The sequence below is a fragment of the Sipha flava genome, unplaced genomic scaffold, assembly GCF_003268045.1.
Source record: "Sipha flava isolate LNK unplaced genomic scaffold, YSA_version1 103_pilon_pilon, whole genome shotgun sequence".
In the NCBI taxonomy this organism is placed as follows: domain Eukaryota; kingdom Metazoa; phylum Arthropoda; class Insecta; order Hemiptera; family Aphididae; genus Sipha; species Sipha flava.
In genome coordinates, this window is record NW_020271717.1 from 1272681 (window position 1) to 1292001 (window position 19321).

The window sequence follows — 19321 nt, forward strand, 5'->3', positions numbered from 1 at the left end:
TTTTATACTTTATATTATTTATTTTATTATTTGTTGATATTATATAAATTATTAAACTATAAGATAACATATAACTATAGTAACAAAATTGACGGATACTACCTAAAATACATTAATACTTGCGAGGGTATAATACATTTTACTAAATCAACTAATATACCTAAAATAATTACTTTTCATTAATTATCTACTTTGTATCTACTTATAAAGAATTAGAATTTTTTCAAAATACGTAATATTGTTGCTTATATATTTTTCTTTTGTTAACTAAAAAAAAAAAAATACATTTTTGCAAAAAATGATCGCACCATTTAAATAATGAAAAACTATTTAAACTTTACAATATTATACCAATCCATTTTTTTTAAATATTTACAGTGAGTAAATTTCTAAATTTTGAAAACACTGATTAATAATTCAAAAATTTAATAGTAATTTACAAAATCGGTTATCAGTAGATATTTTATGGAATGTTTAACTATGATTACTTATATCAGTATCACTTATCATAAATATACATTAAAATAGAGAATTTTAGACGATGTTATTTTAGTATTCGTAAATCTTTATTGATTTTTCATATCTACTCAGCGTAGGTAAATATAATTCGAAAACCATATCTATTAGAGTTATAATCATTATGAAGGATTTATACATTTTATTATTGATTTAGTTTATGGTAATTATTAATAATTATACTCATATTACCTTTTTACATTTACTACAATTAAATATATACCTAGCAGTATAATATAAATATAGACACTATATAAGTCGATTTCAGAAATCAAAACTCAAATGTTATAAATGAGTAAAGTAAATAATTAATAAATAATTATTTCGTTCACATGAGAAAATAATAATATTATTTTCCCATGTATATTATACATAAAAAAATTATGTCCACTCTAACATGACATCATTACTTACTAAACGTTTTGTTTTCACTTTTTAGAAGAAAATAAAAATGTTTTCATTACCAAATATAAGTGAGTCTTTAAATTGTAGATGTAAATTGTACCTATTAATATGTACACTTGAAATTTCGAATGTTTTTTCTTTTATTTTTTTATTGTTATTATGATTAATTAATATTAATTCTAAATAGGTTTACTAATACAATTGTACCTATATTTTTCTAAATCTATACCTATATACTACACTATATGGGTAAATTAAAATATAGAATTCAAAACGGTAAAATATTATATAATTATTATCACTGTTATTGTATAGAAAAATTCTACTAACAATATTATACTGAACTTGAATTATAATTGTGTTTTATTGACTAAAGCTTAATTGTAAAGCGGTATTTTTAGTATTGCTTTGTAATAGTAGGTACCTTAAAAATACTATACTTATCATATAGTATTTATTGAGGTGATCAGTAGACATTATAGAGTTTTACATTATCATATTTATATAACTAAACTTTTATGTTGGTTTTTATTTGTCACCTGTATTTGTCAGATGATTTAATTAAATGTTTACTTGAATTAAATAACTACATAATAAACGTATCTAATACCTATTAGATACTGATATTAGGTACTGAACAAGATTTTCAAGATAAGTAATTCAAGGCCCTAATTTTACTATCGATAATTATTGCACAATCTTTACTTATCTAATCACCTAAATATTAACTTCATTTATTTTTTTACAAAACATATATATTTAAAAAACGTAAGTTCATTTGCATCATCCTAATATAACAATGTATATAATATATGTAATAATAACAGTTATATAGTAAAACAACATTAATTAATTATTATATCGATTTTCGATTTATTACGTAATCAAAAATCTGTCTTATTGAGAAGTTATTTAAAAATAATACAACCTTCAAAACCTATTCTTTCAACTACAATTTAAATTGGTAAATTGAATCATTAAATGTATCACAAAACATTATTAATTAAAACATACCATTTTAAATATAAAATTACAAATTGTTCAGAATGAAAACATTATATTTACAGGTTTTTCAAGGGTAAGTAATGGATATTAAACACAATTTTTAAATTGATCTAAAATATTTTTCATTTTCAGGCAGTTTGAAAAATCTTGATACCTTTTGTAGATAGGAGATCGATTTTTAAAATAAAAATTTCAATTAAATTGTTTTTTTATTAGTATAATTATACAAAAATTATGTTAGCAAATTAACAGAAAAATTAATGATTGTCATAAACAACCATTGGCACATGTATAGTAGTACCACGAGGGGTTCATAGCACTCCAAAGTTCTAAATTAGCACACCCAGTTTTTTTTTTTTTTTTTGAGGTAAAATATTGTTTAAAAACGATTATTTTAAGTTTATGAAAATGAGTTAATTCCAGTTTGCATTGTTAATGCATTAATACCAGGGACATGCATTGTACATATGTTATACATGTATGTATGCACAGTGTCGGATTTAAGGGGGGCCCGAAGGGCCTCGCCCCCCCCCCCCCCAATTTGCCTAAGTTAGGTTTTATTAATTCAATAGTGTTAAGTTTTTTTTTAATCTTTACAATTTTATATTGTTTCGTTCAAAAATAATGATATAAATGATATAATAATAATATAATGCTATAATGAATATTGAGAATTTCCATACATTCGTCAACTATTACTAATTTTGGCAATAATACCTGTAACAACATCGACAAGTGAGCAGTCTTTCTCAATGCTAAAACGCATAAAAACATATATAAGAACAACGATGAGGGAAAACCGTTTAAACGGGTTAGCTTTACTCAATATCCATAGACAAATTGATTTAAAATTTGAAGAGGTATTAGATACCTATGTTTTCAAAATCTAATCCTAGGAGAGTACAATTATCTTTATCAATATACATTTCTTACAATATTATTATAATTTAAATATAATCTTTAACCAGTGGTGCAATCAGGATTAATTTTCGGGGGGTGGGGGGAGGTTTTGTGAATTTGGAAAAAATAAGCATTTTTTGCAGGCGTTTGGTAAGGATAAGAAAGTAAGATTAAGTTAAGTTTATGAGTAAAATATTGAAATTACAAATTAAACTGTTCAACTTCTATTTCATATTGTGATATCACAAAAAAAGTATGTATTATACAATCGACTATTGAGAAATCGTAGTAGCAAGGTTACTGATATTTTAAATCTGAACTGTTATAAAACGTTCCATATTGTCATGTAATTATTATTTTTATCAATTATAATACGAATAATATTCATATTTCATATCAATCAGCCATTTCGCGTCTTCTAGATAAACCATTTTTTTTCCTACGTAGAATTTGGAAAAACCTCAGAAAAATTTTCGGGAGGAGTCACAACCCCCAAGCCCTATCCCTAGTTGTGCTACTGTCTTTAACAAACAAAAAAAAATACACATTTAAAATTGTCTATTTGTAAATTATTTAAAAAATTTTAAATTTACGTTCTGGTCTATGCCTCCCCCAAAATTAAATTCTGGATCTGCCACTGTGTATGCAGTAGGATATTGGGTATTTGGGTTTGTCATGTTACCTGTTTCTAACGCAAATTATATTGTGATAACGGTCAAATTTATTTTAGTGTTTATTGCTGAAATACTATTTAAGATTGTTTGTTTATTGTTTACCAGTTTGATCACTTATTGATAAGAAGTAATCATATTTATTAATACTATTTAGTTACAATATAGGAGATTGTTGTTTATAATTAATTGTTAAAGCTACTACATTTTGAGTCGAGTAGTTGTAGGAGAGTGTTTGGGGCAAAGCCCCCCCACAGATCACCTCGAAGTGAATAATTTTAGAACTTCCAAGTTGTAAACTGAATTTGCACCTATGTAAATAACTTGAATCATTTTCATGTCTTTATAATAAAAATAAGGTAACATTTTTAGAAATTTTTATTTTTACACTAATTATTATTTATAAAAACTAGAATTGAGGTTTTTTATAAATTCTTCCACCTGACTCAACTTTAAAATACTAATATAACAATATGTAAATTTAAAAAAATATTACTTTTTAATTTATACTACTGATAATTATTACTTTTAAGTAATTCATTAATTTCATTAAATACAACAATGCAATTTTTGCTTTTGTATACCTACTTAAAAATTGCATCTAATAAATGTTACTCAATATGTGCTATTAAGAAATTGTTTGTATTAAGATAAACTATTTTCCTTCAGCTTATAAAAAAGTGAAAAGCAAAAAAATGCAACTCCATTGTAAATTCATATATGTAATATATATAATTATTATAATTATAAATACAAAATAATGACATAATCATATAAAACATTAAAAATAAAACATAAATATTATACACTTCTATTAATAGTTGTATATTATAGAGAGTGGTACAGTCGAGTCCCAGATAAGCAAGTTGTTGCATTTTGACTGTACATTTTGAATATACCCAAATTGAGTCTCAATAATTTATAATTGTTTAATTCAATATTTTCCAATTAATTACTAATATGATAAAAATATATAACACTAGAGTTTAGAGGTAAACCATTAAAGACTGTTTTAAAAATAATATAAATTGGTATACATTAATTCATGGTTAAATAAATGTAAATTATAATGTCAGAATAAAATTGATTTGTAATAAAATTCAAAAAAACTCTAAAAAAAACATTTTTTTTTTTTGTGTATCTACAATTACATAGCTAATAAAAATATAAATATACATTTTGAAAGTCTTACTAGCAATTCAAATTATTTTATAATAAAAAAGTTAAATTTGAAATAATTTAAATATAATACACTGCCAAAATATACTATATCCAATGGAATATCAAGTGAGACTCAACTAGGATATTTGTGTAATGGGACTAAACTGTAACTCGTTCATATTACATTTTTATAAATAAATAATTGTATAATTTTTAAAAGGCACATTACATTGAAAATATGTTTTTTCATAATTATAATAACATTACATTTATTAGCTATATTATTACATACTTAACAAGTATATTATTATCTTAAATATATTAAAAATAAATTCGTATAAAATTTGTATCTGTTCATCATGTTTAAACTTTAATTTTTGATGTAAACCCAGTACCACTTGGTGGCTGTTGCTGGTGAGTACTACAATAATTATTAGGCACTGTTGTGTCATAAGTGACACTGGTAGTAGTTGCTATAGGCACTGTGGCAGTTATTGCTTCTGAGCTAGAGCTCGTTGATTGTTGGTTATAAATTTCTGATATACCACCCCAACGTAGACGATACTGTCTTGTAGTCCATGTTACAACGGATGGACGCCATAAGAGTGCAGTTAAAAACAGATATGGTCCCATGAACTCTCTGTACAACCAGGCAACTAAGTATTCAAATTTTGTAAAAGGTAAAGGACCATTCTGAAAATTGAAATAATAATAATTAGTTAAAATAAAAAAATTTAACCTTATCCAACTCAATATTTATATGTTGGTAATTTTTTTAGAATTTTATCAGAATGAACAATTTTAATTTGAAAAATTGATACTTAAATTTAACAATTATTATTCAAAAATATCTGAAATCTAATTAAATTCATAAATTAGGGTGTTATAACTTTAAATAAAATAAAAAAATAAATAAACAAATAAAAAATAGTAATAACCATTATTTAGATTCTGAAAGAAGCGAGGAATTATTTTTGTTTTTTTTTTTTTAAGTACAATTTTTAGTTTAAGGTACTTTTAATATACAACTTGAAATTTGAAAATTTCTTTAGAATTTTCTTGATACATTTAAAATAATATGAATTATTATTTTGAATACAATTTAAATTCAGTTATTTTAGAAAAATACACTGTGAACTTTTAAACACCATGAACATCCCAAATAGGCTCTTGCTCTGTTAGGTACCATTTACAAAATACAAAGGTATTTTAATTCTTTCAAATTCAAACAATAAACACTAATATTATGTGCAAAGCTTAACATAGTTAGAGCCAAAAGACAAACATGATAAAAAAAAAAAATCAAATATTTTTAACTAAATATTTATGCGTACCTGCATAACATTTAACAGAATCCAATCTAATAAGAACCATACAAGCACATGTACCATGTAGAACGCATATGGATCAATTGAACCCCCAGAAAGTGTATGAGCAGCCCATGCCGCACAAGCTCCTAATATCAGACATTCAGATAGTGGTTCCAATACAATTGTGTGTGGTACCATAGCTATTCTAAGTTTGACCCATCTACAAAAATAAATTAACAATTTTGACTACCTACAAGATATTACTAATGATGCATTATAATTTAAATATTTATTTAATTAAAACAAATAAATCAATATTTAAATATTACCGCCTAAGACGGTCATGGAATTTGCCAAGATCACTGCCTCCATTATTTTGTAATGCAGGACGGCCACTTATAGTAGTACGCCAACCTCGGGCAACTACCCATTTTGCCATAAAATAATCTTCAGCTAGATAAGCAGCAAATGCTTGCAAACCACCACAGTCATCCATGGCTTGTTTACGTAGAAGTGTTGACATACCAGTATGACATATAGCTCCCACTAGATCAGCCATTAAATACACTCGAGCATGAGCAGTTCCAAAAAATACCTTGAAATCAAAAACACATATTCAATTAAATATTAATACTATTAAATTAATTATTAATCATATACATCAAAGGATTTATTGCATTCTTTTCTACAATAAAAAATCATTTACAAATAAAAATGTTATTAGAACAATATAGTCACTTTATGAAGTATATAGTTTGTACATATATTTTACAATTACATAAATAAAATTATTTTTTATTTAATAATCTTAAGAAATATGCAGTGCTCCATTCAAATATATAATGCCCAAAGAATAAATTTCAAAACTACACATTACTTAAAATTAATTGTATTCAATACATATTTTATTTGTCTTGGTACAAATAACCATTCAACATTAAATAATTACATTAAAAATTAATCTTATATATTAAAAAAATGTATGAAAACTAAAGTCAGTCTGTGTGTGTGGCCGTTCTATCCTCCTGATGAATGGATCTTGATCGTTTCATTTTCAGAACACTCAGTGGGCCATGCTCTTTCTTTTGAGCTAATAACTGCTTAAATTTGTTGAGTTCGAGGAAAGTTATGTGTGCACAATCAACTTTACTTTCAATTTTTTCCAAATACTGCTTTCTCATTGGCTCTTACCCAGTGATATAACAACAAACAACTCACAAACAATACTAATATTATTATTTATATTAGCTAATATTGTCTGGAAGGAAGCATTGTAAAATTATTTTATGTAATAATTACACCCTCTCATTCATACATAGTTTATCGTAATGCTGCATAACATATATTTTAATAAACACTCTCTGTCATTTTAATATGTCTTTCAATTTTTGATAATATAATCATTTATTGATTTATTAAAATGTGTTTATGTATTGATTCGATTGCACCTATACTTTTTATTATATAAATAAATTATTTATTGCAAATTTTCACAATAGGTTTAGTAGTATAATACAATAATTATTATATATTAATATTTTATTCTTAATACCTAACTATGAACATAAAAAATAAATTATCTTTATAATTTAAATATTATTAATTATGAAATTTAATTCATTCATTTGTAAATAGTAGTAATCAATTACTAAATATTTATGCTACGTCATTAAATGTAAACTGATTAAGAAGATGTAAGGTTCATAGTTTAGTATTTTAAATAATGCAAAATAATTTAACCTTTTAAATGTTTTCATAAAATAAATGTATTAAACATGTATTAACAAAAAACATACAATCTTATGTATAATAGCGCAAATATTTACTTTGTTAACATATTTCACCAATGAGAGATTATTTTAACATTTAAGCACCAATATAAAATAATTATTTTAATTATTATATATAATTATATTGTTAATAATTACAAATATTTCAACAGATGACTCAAAGACATTTGTATACAAATAATCTAAATTATTTAGATCAAACCAAATATAAAAAGTCAAAATATCAATATCTCTTCATTATTAACTGATAATTTTATTTAAAGCAAATAAAAAAAAAAAAAAAAAAAATTGAGCATTTGTAAGTATTTGTTTTTAAGTCTACAATTCTTTTTTTAAACATACAAATCTTGGTAAATGTGAAATTCAAATAAATATTAAAAGACCATAATATTATAAAGCATAACTGAGAAATTTTTTGATAAAGGATGTTTAATCAAAATATTAAAATGTCGAACATGATTGATGGAAATTAATAAATTTATAAAATGTAATAAATAATCAATACACTAATATATAATATGAGCATTATTATAAACACATAAATCACAGGTTTACATTCATTGTAACAGTAAATTCTATAATTTTATCTAAAGTATTGTTTTAAAAGTTATTTAATCAATTTATCCATAAATTATGATAAGTATTTTTAAAAGCAGCTAAATTAACCAAATACAATTTTTAATGGTTTTTTTTTTTTTTAACAGAATATTTAAAGAATATTTTCGAAATATGACTTTTTGTTTGATAATCACTACACCTAAAAACCATACTAAAATGAAAATAAATGTATCTAACTTTTTTTTTTTTTGCTATTATAATCTCAATAGATCATAAAAAATAATAAATAAAAAATTGATATTATGTTATATTATAACTAATAATTTTTAATATATAAATAATTCAATAAATAGATTATATACAGAAATAAATAAATAAAAATTCAGCCTAAAATATTATTATATTTGTAAAGTACGATAGATATCGAAATAAAAATTCATTATAAGGTATATACAATGTTAATAAAATTGCGATTGAATACGAATAAATAAAATCATAACTCAATAAGTATTATACATTTAATAATTATTAATTTTAATTTAATTTTTAAATATTTTATTTGATAGTTTTTTTGAAATATATTAAAAATTTGAATTCCACTATACAGAATACTTCAAGCAAATGAAATAATTTTAATAATAATTTACTTATTATTTTTTTATATAATGCTGTAATGATGAATAGTTTTAAAATTAAAATTGTAATTTTTCTATTTTCTATATTAAATAAATAGAAAAAAAATTAAAGGAAAATGCATTCAAATAATGCAAAACTGGTATATTTCTTTATATGTTATTTTAAAATATATTACAAACAATAAGTACAATTTTTAATAAGCACATACTTTTTCTAAGGTAGCAACAAAACGACGTTGTTGTTTGCGTGTCCTATTATGATGTTGAACTTTTCCATTAATTGGTAAAACTAATGAGGGATCTGTTGTAACATCTGATAAAGGCACATTCATAGACTCAGAACTATTATCGATACGATCACATGTAAATGGTACTTGATGAACAATAGCAACATCTTCAGCCATATTATCAACCATATCACAGAGTGTATCTTTTTTCACTGCAAACATTTAATTAAAACTGAAGTTTGAATATCTGTCCACAATTCTTATTAAATATACATAGTTATAAATAAGTAAGCAGATTATTGAATTATTTGTATATATTTATAATTCAACCATTTTCTTACTTATTAAGCTTCAACAAGTTAAACATGTTAAGATAATGCTACTTTAAAATTACCAATTAATTTACCAATTCAATTAAATAATTGGTCAATGAATAATAAGTAAAATATAAAAGGTATGAAAAAAAGGCACATTGTAGGTGTCTTAGCTCCTCTGTATTTCTCCCAGATAAATACATAATTTCAATAATTTTCAGATAATATTTTACGTAAAACTAATTATTATATCAATGTGTTAATACTTTTTATTGAACTATCAGATATAAGTATTAAAGAATACTTGGCTGCTTGGTATGCTGCATGTACGTTGTTAATTTTCGGATTAACACCCACTTGTGAACCACCTATAAAATATAATTTTAATTATGTTTGCAACTCTATTAACTAAATTTATTAATTTTCCACTAAAATCGTGTACAAACATATTTTTATGGTTCAAAATATTTAAATATTAAACTATTGGTAGGAAAAAAGTAGTTCTACATTTTAATATTGTCATAAACTATGTATTTTTAATTTTTTTAAATATTTTTAAATACCTAAAAACAAGCGAGCGTCCACTGATGGATACATGTCCAATAATCGGTTAGCTACCATTGCAGCAGGATCATTTGGATCAACCACACAAATCAATACTTCATACTGTTAACAGTTATTGTAATGTATACAAAAAAAAAAAACAAAAAAAAATGGCTGTGATTTTACCATAGGATATTCCATTTGAAAGTATGAGCTTAAATTCACAAATAAATTTGGATCAACACCCACCAAAGGTTTTAATATACTAACGCCTGGATATTGTTTATTATTGTTTTTAGGCACACCGTGTTCTAAACATACTAAAGACGGAGTTGACAGTTCTGGTTTGGGCTTCCTGTAGAGCTTGTACTTTCTGTTAATGAAAAATAACAACTGTTTAAAGGGCTAATATGGTAAGTGAAAAAAAACATTTGAATGAGATCGAGGAGGAAACTAAAACGAGTGGGCACATGATATTAAAATCTAAGAACTACGTACCCGTAACATATTGCGCTTAGGTGCACCAACCAGTATCCACACCAAAATATCAGCAGCCCGCAAGCCAATAGTATGTCATAATCGGCAAACATTGGCGTTAGTAACAGTTGCATTATTAGTACTACAGCTTATTGTCTTCGCTACCGTATCCATCTACAACTCTTGACTGGTTCCAGCGCCGAAACACCTATTCAAACGTCATATTCCCGTCACGGTTTAACAAACATTTGAACATAATACAACGTAATGTGATTCAATAATATTGTGCCCTCGTCGTGGTCGCACTCAACAGCAGCGAAGGTGTTTTTTGGTACCTACCAACAACGTCCGTCGGTCGGTCGTGGGTTTTACTAAACAAACGAAACGAGAAGTCGTCGTTGTCGCGAATCGAGTAACCACGAGTTTAGAGCGCGAAAAATGAGTGAACTCGTTGCGCGCACATTTCGAACGACCGCGATTACATAACATCACTCCTACTATCAATTTTTATGTATTATGATTGCGCACGGGACGGGATAACCGTAAAAATTCGTGTGTGTGTGTGTGTGTGTGTGTATAGACATATATATATATATATTAAACACTGTATATTTGTGTGTGTGTGTGCGTGTGTGTGTGTGTGTGTGATGGGTAATAAAATCGAACGATATTTCGTACATATATGTGTGTGTGTGTGCAGTTTGTATAACGCAACGTGTGATAAGGAAATTTCATATCATTGACGATTCAATGTGATAGCGAACATCTAGTGACTTGATATCGTATCGTGGAACATGTGAAGATAATAATAATAATAATGTGATCGCACAGGATAAAACGCAGTCGCCAGATTCGAACCCGATTACTGCGTGACGGTTTCGCTTTCCAACGGCCAAAAGTATAAACAGCCACCGCCCCTACGATCCCTTAAACAACGCGTTCCTCGCCACCCGATTAGTAAAAAGATTCTATGAGCGTATCGAAACCCATGTTAGAGGCAGGCACGTAGACAGAATATTTTCATGTGAGGGCCAACAATTTTGAGCAAACATTTTCCGTAGCTGGTTTCCTGTGAAAAACTTTGAGAGCCTGCAGAGCAGAGGTGAATCTAGGGGGGGGTTCAAGGGGTCAACTGACCCACAGTCAATATTTGTTGACAAAATTGGCCTCTTGGAAATTTTTTTCTCTTTTTAGATCTTGATTTGGACTCTTGGACAGTTGACTCATCGGAATTACTTGAAAAATGAACGCCATGTATATTCAAAATTTAAAATTTCTTAATTCATAATTTATATTTTAAATCATATCGTTTTAGTAGAAAGTTAAGTAAATCATATTTTATTCCGTACATTTGTTGCGCTGATAAAATTAGATTATATTTATTAATGGTAAATAAGTCATTATCGGTGGTATCACTAATTCTAAATTGTAATATAAATATACTTATATTTTTTTTATGAGCATATTGTGTTTTTTTTTTTTTTTACAAGGTATTCATTTTTAATTCAGTTTCATCCCTAATAAATAGCCTCTTGAAATGGTTTGACCCACAGTTCCCCGACTCTGGATCCGCCCCTGATTGGTCCGCTTATGAGTTTTAATTTTTCAATTGTTGATTCGACAATTTGTATACTATCATTTAAGGACATATTTTTGTTTCTAATTTTCTAAATGTATGTGCAATAAAACTAAAATTCACTGAGATAAAAATTAAATTAGTTTTCAATGTTTCATTTTGCATAATATTTTGAGCTTTTCTAATAGCAATAGAAGTTACTGGATCTAAATTTGAAATAATTTCTTGTATTTTTGTACGAAGAAGACGTAGGAATGATGAAATGATAAAATATGTTTGAAAATATTTACAAATTAGTGAAATATGTAAAAATATGAAATCATACCGAAATATGTAAAAATATGTAAAATAAAAGTAGCATCATATTAATAGGAATGATTTAAATCATGAACATTTCTTATCGAATCTTAAATACCTCGTTTTAATAAAAATATGCATTTACATATAAATCCGTTCCCTAGTTATCACGATGGATTTGTTTAAAATGATCATAAGCTGTGATGAGTATCAGTGGCGTAAACAGAAAATATTTTCGGGAGGCTCTACTATGGACAGAGTTAAATTACCATTGCTATCTAAGAATTACTAACAAGACACAGTAGGTACTTATTTACATTTCATTTACGGAATGTCCCGAAACGACGCAAATTCAAAATAAGCATAAAGCATCATTAAAATATAACATACGTTTAAAATAATTTTTAAGTTTTTTAAAACATTTCTGGGGGGGGGGGGGTGTAGCCCACTAGGCCCTCCTATATACGTCACTGATGAGTATAACGTGTTTTTGATGTTTGGCAAGAAATTGTTTACATCGGGGGGTGACCTTGGGCCTGAGTAAGCAATTTAAGGAAAGGAGGCGACCTCCGGGTTGTAGGGGACAACGACCTCCCTCGTTGCCGGTGCGACACGCAGTAAACGAAACGAAAACGTTTACGCGGAGGCCACGTTAACGGACGGGTGGTGACGCGACATTTGTTGGTAACGGCGGCGATCCGACGGTTTCACGGCGGCGGGGGTGTCGGTTACGGACGTGTTTTAATAATCGTCTGCTGCGAACCGTCGAAAATACGAACGCGTAACGTGGGTGTACCACGGTTACGATGACGCGCGTTCGGCGAATCGATATAATTATAGAGAGGACGTAGCGGCGCCGGGCGGGTGCGTGCGCGACGCCGTGCGGACGTCTCGACGCGCGTTAAAAAGCTAAAAACCGATTAATCGAAAAACCCGCGGTCGCGCGCGTACCTGTCCCCGCGGTCAACGGCGGCGGCTCGCGCTCGGACTTCGGTGCCGGCGGTCGCGTGCGGTCTCCCCGTGCCTCCCCCCCCCCCACCCGCGCGGGCGCGCGCTCGCGTATGTTTGCCGGTCGAGCCGGAAACGCTGTCGACTCGCGCGAGGAAAGTACTGTTGCGCCGCGCGGTTCGCTTCGCAGCCGGACCGGACGGCCCGGGCCGACATTGCTGCCGTACGACCGCGAACTGCAACGCACGTCGCGCGAAACGCGGTCTGCGGCGATGCCGAGCAGACTTAGGCCCTCCTCACACGGGGATACTCAAAAGAAACTGCAATCGACTAGGCACTTGGAGACTAGGCGACTGCTCGTGTGTGTTTGAATGACGTCATTCAGACGGCGCTACTAAAGTCGCCGCGACTGATAAACTGACGCGAATAGTCAACTGGCGACTGGACATGCCGGTCTCCTCGCTACTTTGGTCGATCCAGTTGCTTGGTAATTTTTATTTCGTGCGTAATAAAATAATACATCATCGATCGAAATTTTAATATAAAATTTGTGCAACAAATAGAAAAGTATCCCGAGCTATAATGATTGATCCAACATTTTCTTCTGCGTTTGTTTAAGTGGTGTTTATAGTAATGATAAAAAATGATTTCTTCGTCGCTACCCGAATCACTACTAGACATTATAAAAAATGTATTTATCTTAATTTATTTACTGCATAAATATCAATGAACACATATAATACGAAAAACTGAACTGTACTGTCGAAATGGTAGGGCGATACTAGTTTAAAAATCTAGAAACAAAAATTTAGTATACTGTGTGTGAAGATAACCAGCAACTGTAGTTGCCTAGTCACCCAGTCTCCTATTACCTAGACGATTGCAGTTTCTTTTGAGTATCCCCGTGTGAGGAAGGCCCAACGGGATTAACGTGCGCGAATGATCGCTGGCATCGCAATTGCAGCGGCTGCGAGCAATCGCAAGGGTACGATTTAATCACGAATCCAGTTCCTCGCGAGATTTAGTAACGGTCCAAAGCTCGCTCTAGACGTTTGGTAAGATTGAGTCGTGACGTTGCTAAATCGATCGCTTCAGTCGGTACCAATCTAGATTAATGATAGTAAACATTATTGCAACGTTATAATCTCAACAATATTTTACAAACGTTTAATTTAAATATTGCGCCATCCCCAATAAGTTTACGCTGGGGACACGGTTCTTATCAATTTAATAGGTACATTTGCAACATGCATCGATACAAAACAACCGTTAACCATCTAATTAACAAAACGGAATAGACAAACGTTATTATATTAAGTGTAATAGATACATAAAAAACAAAGATAATATTGATAATATTGTAAATGAAAATTAAAAGTTAAATTTTATGTACATTTTATTATGTTAAATATATTTAAACATTTTTTAAACAGCATTACGTGTTTAAAATTCTTTCATTTTATATTTAATGAACGACATACATTCAAATCTATATCAGCATACTCGTTTGATCAAAAGCTTTGTTAAGATTTGACAAGAGTATATTATAATGTTCTTTATATTTAATATTGTGCTCATGATCTAACAGAGAAATTAAATGTTCATGTAAATCAACGATAACTGATTAATATTAATTAAATTTCAAATTATTTTCTTTAAGTTCTTTATAAATCAAAGTGGAGTTAGTTTTCATTGATAGATTTAGTAAACATTTTATAATACTGATTGTTTATTTTATTTAGAATTCAATTATTATGAGTATTTCTTTCATTATTGGATAAAATCAATATTGTAATATAGCGGTAGGTATTTATATTGGTTGTACCTTAATATATTAATGATAATTTTAATGGAATCGATGTTTTCTATGAATATATGACCAACAAAAAAGTTTTAAAGTGATCCGAGACCCCAATGAAATTGTTTACGCAAGGTAAAAATCCATTTTTCGCCATAGAAATTAAATATTCACTATTAATATTCGAGTTTTTCATTATTTTAATGGGTTCACTAAAAATACTTATTGATTTTTGATAAAAATAATTCCAAGCCCTTAAGAAATAATGCTAATTTGTCATTTGTGATCTATAAATGTAAATTAGTGAAAATGCTGTGCCATCTGTTTTAATTATGAGTTAAATACCTGTAAGTCCTGTCATCGAATTCCGACGATATTATTATTTCAAACAAATCGTTATTACAATATGTTTTATATCAGACGTACTATATGATTAATTAAATACAATTTTTCCATTATTATTTGTATATATATACTCATAGAATTGAAAAACGCTTGATCGAGAAGCCGTGAAAAAGACTTGGAACATTGCAACAAACCGTAGTTATACTATACTGCATATACATACCTGTTATTGCAAACCGGACGGCCCGATGTACAACGTTGAAACATTATAGTTTGTTTTTATAAATTGCGGATGGTAAAACACATGTGTATAGTAGGTACTACGCGTAGGCACAATATAGTACGGCGGCAATATAGATATTGCCAAATCGCTCGTTGCGAGTTCAGCAAATCGACTGTGACATCACCGCAACTTGTACGACGTTATATACTGAGTTTCACACGTACCTCATCTGCGCGTGATGTATTCTGAACGCCACACGCATGTTCGGTCGATTTGCAATCATTATGTATGATAGACGAAAAAAAAAAAACTAATAAAACCAATTAATAATATTATTGTTGTTGATGTTATTGTTCCGTACGTGCCTGAACATGTGTACTCGTATAATGGACCACTCAATAATTAAGCACTTGTTCGGGATAGGTACGTAGTTACTTGTTGTTTGTGTAAAATTATTAATTATCAGACGAGTCTTCGTCGAACCAGGACATAATATAGCATTCACGAGCCCAACCTGCGACAAATTCAATTTACCACAATGTTTTCGAAAATAACCTACGGTCTTATTCAAATATGCTATTCGTCAGTATTGTGTACTAGAAAAAAAGTTATCGAAATAATATCACATTGCGAATATTATTAGTAGCGAAATATTAACTGACCATTTTAACTGTGTTCAATAGGCGTGACTTCTCATGCACAAGGCCCGTTCGGCAAAATTTGGCTTTAGTTAATTTATCAATTAAGGCTAGTTTAAAGCTATGATTCCATCAAAACGACGATATGAATAACAGTAGGAATTAAAAACTTTGTAATTATATTTGTATATGTATTTTAAGGCAATAATGATTTAATCAACATTTTAAGATCGTATTTACTTTCTCGTTTGGGAACCCAATATCATATTTGTACTGTCCATGACCTTCTAAAAAGGTGTGCGTACATCTATGCTGTGAGTGTTGTTAGAATTAGCTAATGGCTAGGTATTATTATATTTAGTAGTATAAAACCCTATAAATATATAATCAAAACTGCATTCGATATTTACCTATATCGCACGTATTTTTTCATTAATTCGTAATTTATATATTTTTGCTGTATAATTTTCATATATATATTATACATAAAGCCGTAATAAGGGTGAGGAGGAAGGCGATGGGCATCCCGGGCATACTTTTTGGATGAGCACAAAAATGAAAAATTTACATTTCATGTTAAAAATGACAACGGTCAATATATATTTTATTTACAAAAACTTTAACATCCTTTATATTAATTGAAGCAGTTGTTGAAAATAATACCTATCTAATATTTATAATATTTTTAAATTAAAAATATATAAGAGTGCATTTTGAAGTTTTATCCCGGACGCAATATTTAATGATTACGACACAAAATAAAAATGAGACTGTAAAATGCTATTTTGCAGCAAAAAAATTGAAAAAATCCGCAAATGTTTTCTTAAAACTATAATATAGAAAACTCAAAATTGAGATACTTTATTACAGTCCATATTTTTCACGAAAAATCCGTATTTCATTTTTTTAATGTACAATGATATGATACAGAGCTCTCCCCTACAACACTTTCATATGATTATCATTTTTGATACAATGTAAGTAATCATTTTTAGTAATAGTTTTTTTTTTTTTTTTTTTTTTTTATTTGTAAAACTGTATATTATAATTTGGTAACTACCAAATTATTATTAGTTTTTAAACTGAAAATATTCTTGTGTCTGATATAAATCTGAAAATTATTAACCAATTATTTATTTTATTGTGAGATATATAATTTAAAAATTAATAGATATTTTTAAGTCCTCGTCGGCTATTTTGCTTAAAATGGCTTCTTGAAAAACACCTTCATAATAGTTTTATTTATTATTATTAGGCTTAGGGACTTAAAGCACTAAAAAATACACAAATATGCTTCCAAAATCATTAAAATATGCATTTATATGCATTAAAAAAAAAAAATGACCACATAGTATACAAAATAGAACGTGTCCATCGGATGTAAATGTATCTTTAAACTTCGAAACAAAACTTAGTAATCGGCTACTCGTAGGCTGTTGTACTTTCGACATTACACAATGTTACAAAATATACTCTTACGACGGTTTACGTATGATTTGGCGTTGCGTGATCGCGAGACGCAAATACAATGACGGATAATAATTAGTAATGGGAACAATCGAAAGAAAATACTCGAAATACTCGATTGTTTTGGAAATCATCGAGTGATTCTCTCGATATCGAAATCGGTTGAAATAATCGAGGGAAAATGCTCGATTACTCATACACTCGTTTAGTTCCGAGTGATTCGGTAACAACATTCGATATCAGTTGAAGTAATCGAGTTAAAAGTGCTGGTTTGGTTAGATAAGGTCTAAGATAACATTTAATTAAAATAGGTAGTCGGTACCATAGACCTGAACAGACTATAATAATCGACTGAACTGAACACTAAACAAATAATCTATGATTCTATATCGACTATTATTTTTATCGACATCCGGTCGATATCCAGCGGGTTATTATACGGTCGATACGGGCTTATAGTATTATTTATATTTACACAAAAATTATAACAAGATATGAGAGGTAGTTTGCAGATAGCATATTACTGGAAGTATTAAGTCCTCTTAGTACATTTTTTTTCGATCGGTTGAAATATGTGTATCTAAAGTTTTTAATTTTAAATTTGAAAAGTTTGTCAAAATATGCAAAATAATCCTAAACATTTTAAAATATGCATTCTCCTACAAAATCTATCAATATGCAAAAATATGCAAATTCAAATTTTAGATCTGATATCATGGCACCGAGAAACGAATTTATTTTGCATTCTGCTATGTTTAACAATAATTAAAAAAAGTATGCAAATGCTAGAAGTCCTAAGCCTAATTATTATTTAGTATGTACATATTTCTCGAATCCGTAGTGTATACGTAGTATACTTCCAATTTCGGACTACACATTTTGTGTCAGGGTTCACTAAGAAATAGAGACTGCTTTATTACTTACTCTAGTCCAAAACTTTTATAGATACGAAGCTCGCATTACTGTCATAATATACGAGTAGGTATATGCATTATTAAGTATTCTCATAAAAATGTGTGAACACGTATAAAATTAATTCTCATGATATACCGAATATTATTTCAACGTCACATGATATATAATTTTATAATTAAATAATAAGAATACCTTTCAAAATTCACACAAGCATTTTTGAAAAATATTATATTACTATGATAGATATGCATGGGCGTCCCCAGGGATGGCAAGACGGGGCACTTGCCCCCCCCTGGAATAATATTATTTCCACAGAAATTGGTAAAATTCCAAATGATAAATTAGTTTCTAAAAAACAGGTCTACTAAGTTTCCATAACATATTATGTCAACGCACGGCTGACGGCTATCTATGAAAACTATCATTAATAATAATCGGACTATTTTATCTTAATGTATTTTTTGAGTGATGTTTTAATTGTACATTATGCATAAATGTCAGTAATGTTTTAATTCATAATTTTAATAATGACGAAATATAATAATTTACTATAAATAAAATGTATAAAAAAATTTTCATTTATTTTTTAAATTAATTTTGCC

General features: G+C 28.6%; 1 protein-coding gene across 2 annotated transcripts; it reads right to left on the bottom strand.

Moving 5' to 3' along the window:
- Window positions 1–4940: 4940 nt before the first annotated feature.
- Window positions 4941–15883, bottom strand: LOC112682233 (ceramide glucosyltransferase). 2 transcript variants are annotated; one of them, XM_025552773.1, is made up of 9 exons: window positions 15700–15883; window positions 10534–10720; window positions 10222–10408; window positions 10056–10158; window positions 9759–9860; window positions 9161–9390; window positions 6298–6563; window positions 5993–6188; window positions 4941–5351 (listed from the first exon to the last, which is right to left on the bottom strand). In XM_025552773.1, the coding sequence occupies exons 2-9, from the start codon at window positions 10644–10646 to the stop codon at window positions 5022–5024; spliced, it is 1527 nt and encodes a 508-aa protein (XP_025408558.1). In that variant the 5' UTR covers window positions 10647–10720; window positions 15700–15883; the 3' UTR covers window positions 4941–5021. The 2 variants fall into 2 exon arrangements, with proteins under 2 accessions (XP_025408558.1, XP_025408549.1); XM_025552764.1 differs by lacking the exon at window positions 15700–15883 and adding an exon at window positions 10852–11181.
- Window positions 15884–19321: the final 3438 nt, after the last annotated feature.

Bases quoted from the DNA above. Each gene is read 5' to 3' on its own strand.
- LOC112682233 (XM_025552773.1), bottom strand. From the start codon at position 10,646: ATGCAACTGTTACTAACGCCAATGTTTGCCGATTATGACATACTATTG. The intron at 6,564-9,160 runs GTATGTGCTTAT...TTTGATTTCAAG, and splicing joins TTGTTGCTACCTTAGAAAAA to GTATTTTTTGGAACTGCTCA. The intron at 6,189-6,297 runs GTAATATTTAAA...TTATTTTTGTAG, and splicing joins TTCCATGACCGTCTTAGGCG to ATGGGTCAAACTTAGAATAG.